Genomic DNA, 6,123 nt, shown 5'->3' with positions numbered 1-6,123 from the left:
CGGATCCACGCTGCATCCATCACGTCCCCAACGCCCCCAGCCGTCAATTTAGGAGCAGGGGTGGGGAGCTGTTTTTTCCCCTCCTCCCTAACCTGCCCACGCCCCCCACCCCAGTCCTGCAAAACGCTTCCCATTCTCCTACAAAATGAGCTTTTTCTTCCCCTTTTCTTTTTCCCTGTCGCACCCACAAGAGGATTTCTCCCTGCCCTGCTTCTCAAATGGAAACCCTAGAGGTTTGCAAAACAAAATATTTTCCTCCCTAAAAAATAAATAAGTCAGAGCTGCTGTTGAAGCACCCCAGCCCAGCACCTGCACCCCTCTTGGCAGCACCACATCAGGGTACTGGGGGAGCAGAGGGGGGCTCACATGCAGGCAGGGCCCTACAGAGCTGTAACTAGGGCCGTAACGAGGTTGGAACACTAACCCATCCCTGCTGTGCCTGGGTAGCGCGGTTCACCTGGCAGCATCACCTCCACAGCCCCCTTCCCTCCTGGGGACATGGGGAAGGAGGTGGCTCTGGGACTTACCCGCCAGAAGAGCCTGCTTCAGCTCAGCATCCCCCAGCACCCCAGGGGCAGATCTGTAGAGCAGCTCGTTGTCGAGACCTGGGGAGCATCCAGGAGAGAGGGGTCAGTCCTGAGTCCCACATCCTCCCCTCCAATGCAATGGAAGTGGACAGGGACTGAGACCACCGACCCCCCTTTCCCTGCCCATGCTGTGCGGGTACTGGGGTATGTGGGGGGAGGTTTGGCTCTAGCGATGCTCTTGGGGCATCACCAAACATGGGCAGAGCAGGTAGCTGCACGTGTGCACCCATGTCATGCCCAGAAGACAGATGCCAAGGCCGCCCATACCTTGTTTTTCCAGTGCCTCGATGAGCCTGGCCACGGTGGACAATGCCTGCTCGGGAAGGGTGGGCTGCTCAGCGAGCTCTGCTTGCCCAGGGAGACCTGTGATGGAAAGACAAGGAAAAGGGGCTTGGAAATTCCTGTCTGCGTGAATTCCAGCCTCTTTCCTCAGCTGCCCCAGGACAGGATCAAGCTGCTGCTTTGGCACAGCAACAACCACCCCTTTGGCTCATGCATGTCCAATTTTGGAGTAGTTCTCCTTATTTTATCCTCTTTTTTGCAGTTAGAGTCACTGCTGGGGGCTCAGCCATTTGCTGAGATGCAGCGACCTGCTCGTGCACCCTCCCTGCCCATGGGGAGCATCCCACCCTGAGCGTGGAGCTTCTTCAGGCCGAAACCCCTTCCCCGCCTCTCTTCCCATGCACTGGGACTGCCCCTCTCCTCACCCACAGCCCTGAGCAGCACCAGGCAGGAGCTGGGGGGCCAGATCCACACACAGCACAGACACGGCTCCCTGCAGCTCTCATCTGCTTGGATTCTCTGGTGTCTACAGCAGGGTTGAGCACAAGCCTGGGGAGGCCTCAGCCACCCCCTTGGTTGGCACAGACCTCCACCGGTCATTGAGGAGCCCTACATGGGCCAGGCTTCCAGCAGCACAGATCCCCAGGTGCTACTGGCTCCAGGGTTTTATACCAAGGACATCTTACCCTGCCAGAGAGGAGCAAACCCCCTGGCAGGGGCGAGAGCCATTCTCCTTAGCCCAGGACACTTTTCATCCCTCTCTCCCCCTTCTTATCAACCTGGCTGATAAACCCCTCCACCTGTGCACGTTGTACCTGACAGGGACCCTGACAGCTTTGGGATTTCCCACCACACTCTTTTATTAGTGGCTTTGAACCCCCCGGGAAGGCAGCAGGAAGGGGCAGGGGCAGGCAGGGGACCATCAGGGGCTGCCACTGGCCACAGCCCATCAGAGCTGCGTGTGACCGCTGGAACACGGATAGCACCTAGGAAGGCTGATGTGTCAAGTGCTCTTCTGCCTGTGGTATGCGGTGAGTGGATTTGTTCTGGTGGAAATATATTTTAAAAAATTACAGCAAGTTAAATAAAGCCTCAGTGTGGCTTTTCCCCCAGTGAGGTGTGCTCCAGCCTGGCCAGTTCCAGCATTAGGTTCTTTGTTTTTTGCTGCCTGGCAGAAGGCAGGGAGTTCACGTGTGAAGCCAATAAACCCATAAGGATTTTAAGAAATGAAAAAGAAAAAACAAAGGGGCTGTGGACAGGGCCACGCTGCCTTTGACCTTTTGCAAAAACACGACCTGGCTGCAACGGGTGGATCCAGGCTCCCATCTTTACCATGGTGATGCCCTGGTGCTCTCTGGAGAGTGGGGAGGGATGCAAACCTCCTGCTCATAGGTGGCTGATCCCATCCCCAGACATGGCTGCGACCCCAGGGCCTGCCAAGAGGGTCCCCTCCGCTGCCCGATGGAGATGTGCGGGTGTGTCGGGTGGGAACGGGGGAGATTTCAGGGTTTAAAGCAAAGCAGGTAGTTGGGAGCCCATGGAAAATGTCCCCACCACACGCACAGTTTTTTAATTAGGGAAAACTGGGTTTTGGCCTCCAAGGCAATGGCGTGGGGAAAGGCGGCAAGAGCAAAAAAATAACCATCTGTTTCTCCTTGCTGGAAGCAGCAGGAACAGCCCCAAGCTCAGGTTGGAGCTTTAGCCCAGCCTCTCCCCTCAGGATGCCAGGCTGGGCCTCAGCATCCTGACACACCACAGGGCTCCGACCCCGGGTGAAGCAGAGGTGATGCCTTGCAGCAGCAGCGATGCCCAGCACAACCAGGCAGGGGCAAAACAGCTGCTGAGCTCCTGGGAAGTCTCCCAGGGACTCAGATCCACTGCAGGACAATTTTAATTAAAAAAAGACAATTCCTTCCCGCAGAGCCAGCCCTAGCTCTGGGGCATGGCTGGGAAACACAGTGTCACTCTCCCATTCAGGGCTCCCCCCTCAGGGTTTCACCCTGCTCAGGGTCCCCAGGGTCCCCAGCCAGCACTGGGGCGTAGCGGGCACTGAGGGCACGCAGGGCGGTACGCCTCTGTCGCAGAAAAATAAGCATTTGGGACAGCCAAAACAAATGTCGCTCAAAACCTCCATCTGGAAATGGAAACAGTACAGGAGGAATTTTAAAAAAAGAAAAAATAGGCCCTTCTCTTCCAAGAGCACATTGGAGATTTTTACTGTAAGGGAAATCCCAACAGTGGGGAGGTTTGGGTTTAAACCGACAAAAAACGGTACATGCTGCTCTGCTGCTGCAGAAAGATGCGGTTGTGGGCCACGAGCATCTCCCGCCAAGGTGCCCACGTGCCCCGGGAAAGGTGCCCCTCCGTGGGGCACCCCACGGCACAGCACCGGGAAGGCAGCACCCAACGCCCCCCAGGCAGTGGGGCAGGACACAAGGCCATGGCTGGAGAATGTCCTGCAGATGGCAGCACCCTCCTCAATCTACCCCCAAAACCTGGTGTTAGTGGGTTTTTCCCTATTAAAAAAAAAAAAACAAACCAAAACCCAAACCAACTCAATTTTACCTTTTTTTTTTCTTCATTTTAAGTTGTTACCCTCTTGCCCAAGTGCACACAGGGCTGAGGCTCCTGCACTGGGACCTTTCCTATGGGCCAGGCTCTCCAGCCAGGCTGCGCTTGCTGCTGGGGACCTGCCCGGGTGTGTGGGGCATTGCCGCGTCCCCAGCACCTGTGGGCAGGGGTCCCCTGGGCAAACCTCCCAGCCCCTCACAGAGGAGCCCATACCACCCCCATGTGGGGCAGGCACGAGGCAATAGTGATGGGCAGCAAGGGCAGAAGCAAGAGGGTGGCTCCACACTCTCTCATCTCTTAAAAAACCCAGTGAAGGGGGCTGGAGAGCCCTTGGGTCTGCTTCTGGCTGACCTGAGTTGTCCACACTACAGCACTGACTTTGCTAGGGCTCTGCCTGCTAAACTGAGAGGGGCAGAGGGGCTCCTTGTGTGCCAGTGAGTTTGGCTGGGAAGTGGGCTCACCCCCAAAAAGCGGCCTCAGTGCATCAACCATGTCTGCCTTGGTGCATTTGGGGCATCAGTCGTGGAGGAGCACCCCTGTTTCAGTAGAGGGGGATCCCAGAATCTCTGCCTCCCCATTTGGGGGGGCTGAGTGGCAGGACCCACACAGCAAACCCTATAGGTGGTGGTGGGTGGTGTCAGGGGAAGGAGTTGCCCCATGCCAGCCGAGTCCTGCCATGCTCAGCTCAGGGGCCAGGTGGTCCCCATCTTCTGAAATCATGGTCAACCATATCTTGGAGGGGGATGGACTCCTTGTCAGCAGGTGCCCCTCTAAACCTGGGGCCAAGCCAGCCCAGCCAGCCCAGGATGGAAACAGCCTCTCCGGTTACCACATCTGCGCCGTGGTCCCAAACTGGGCGAGAAGGGTGCCTGAGGTGCCGGGCCAGGAACCAGGCAGGTGTTTGGCAGTTGCAAATAAAGGCGGTGCCGCTGTCCCCCCAGCGATTCCTCCTCCATCGCATCCCAGAGGCGGAGAGCATTACGGCTTTGGCTGAGGTCGCCAGGTCATGCCTGGCTGGAAGAGGGGTTTCTTACTTTGATTTTTTTCTTTTTTTTTTTAAAGCTTGGGTACATTATGCAACTGCTGTGAAACCCCTCCCAGCCCCAACACACTTAGCCACAGTAAGTGGTGAGGGCAGAGCTGCTCCACGAGCCTGGTAGATTCTGGTGAAGAAATGGCTGGGGTCCCCATGCCAGGGAAGGGCCCTGCCAAATATTCCCCTCAGCGCTGTGCTGCAGCCCCCAGGGATGGAGGAGGCCCCCAGGGACTGACCCCACCGTATGCCCAGACCGTCCCCCGTCCCAGCTGGCACAAAGTGACCGTGAGGCCAGGAGCTGGCCGGGTGCCAGTGCTCGCCTGGGCACTGAGAGCAGCCAGAATCGGGTGCCGCAGTGGGGGGCGGGGGGAAGAGCAGTTGGAAGAAAATGTCCCCAGGGACTACCATGGGTCTTTCTGCTTCTCCATGGGGGGGCCAAAGGGCTGCTTCGTCTTTCTTCTGTGCTTGCACAGACACGGACCCCCTTGGCCATCCCATGCTGGCACAGCAGCCATCCTGGGATGTTGGAGAGGAGCAATCCCTGCAGCATGTTTGCCCAGGGGGGAAGGGATACCCCAGGCACCCCCTTAGCCCTCCTGGGGCTGCCTCGATGCACCGGGGTGAATAATTCCAAGGGCAGCTCCTCCTTCTCGGGCTGGATCCCCCTCCTGAGGGTGGATCCCCGCTGAGCCATCCAAAAAGCAAGCATCCACCCAGGCTCCAGTCCACCCTCACCATCTTGCAGGGGACACCCACCCACAGGCTCCCACCGTCCCGCTCCCCCAGCACTCACCCCAGGGTGTGGGGGTCCCAGAGGGTGGTGGGGGCAGGGGCCGTGGCCTGGCCTTGGCGGCGGCAGTGACAATGCGTGCAGGGCCCAGGTACTCCACGTAGGTGCCGGGGAAGTCGCCGCGCTCCTTGGTGCGCTCGTTGAGGCCGTGGAGCCAACCCTGGGGGCTGCGCTCGTCCCCGTCCTTGTAGTCGGGGCCACTGAGTAGCCCGGCCCTGCTGACCGTCAGCACGTCCCCAGGGCACAGCGCCAGGTCCTCCTCCCGGTCCTTCTGGTACTCGTAGAGAGCTCGGTACTGCAGCCCATCTGAGGAGGCCATGGCGATGGCGTGGTACAGGTCACGCTGCCCGAATCCGGCCGGGCATCAGGGGCCCGGGGTGCCCACACGGGACAGGTAGGGCCAGGCTGGGGCAATGCGGCAGGGATGGGAGTGCTCCCTTCCCTGTGCACGCAGAATAAAAATCTCAGTGTTGGAAAATCTCCGTGCTGGAGAGCATCTCCTGACCTCTTCAGCCCCCAAATTGCTGCGGAGCCACGCTGGTGCCTGGGGCTCAGCGGGGCTGGCTCAGACGTGGGTAGGCAGCCTTTTTATCACCTGGGCAAATGGAGGGGAGCACAAATGAGGCTAATTGGGGTGCTGGGTACAAACGTGCCGTCCTCGTCTCAGCCTGGTCTCATCCTCACGGCGCGGGCAACCTCCTTCTCTCTGCCGGAGAGAAAGGCAGCGCATTAGTGACCAAACCACTGGCTCAACCCCAAACCCCACCACCCCGTTCCCCCATCCCAGCCACTCAATGCCAGGGGAGAGCTCAGGTCCGTCTTCCCGGGAAGCTCCCGCCAGCAAGGCTTGGCCGCCG

At 58.8% G+C, this 6,123-nt stretch overlaps 1 protein-coding gene across 1 annotated transcript in view; it reads right to left on the bottom strand.

Moving 5' to 3' along the window:
* LOC104126253 (phosphatidylinositol 3-kinase regulatory subunit gamma) overlaps positions 1 to 5,585 on the bottom strand; it is an 81,714-nt gene extending 76,129 nt beyond the window's left edge. The window contains exons 1-4 of the mRNA XM_035894188.1: positions 5,266 to 5,585; positions 2,295 to 2,302; positions 855 to 950; positions 528 to 605 (exon numbers count right to left, since the gene is read on the bottom strand). Of these exons, the coding sequence (XP_035750081.1) occupies positions 528 to 605; positions 855 to 950; positions 2,295 to 2,302; positions 5,266 to 5,585 (502 nt within the window). The remainder of the gene's footprint in view (positions 1 to 527; positions 606 to 854; positions 951 to 2,294; positions 2,303 to 5,265) is intronic.
* Positions 5,586 to 6,123: the final 538 nt, after the last annotated feature.

The sequence above is a fragment of the Egretta garzetta genome, unplaced genomic scaffold (assembly GCF_000687185.1).
Source record: "Egretta garzetta isolate BGI_Z169 unplaced genomic scaffold, ASM68718v1 scaffold145, whole genome shotgun sequence".
Lineage (NCBI taxonomy): Eukaryota > Metazoa > Chordata > Aves > Pelecaniformes > Ardeidae > Egretta > Egretta garzetta.
Note: the sequence above shows the minus strand (reverse complement) of the source record. Positions and strands in the feature narration are given on the sequence as shown.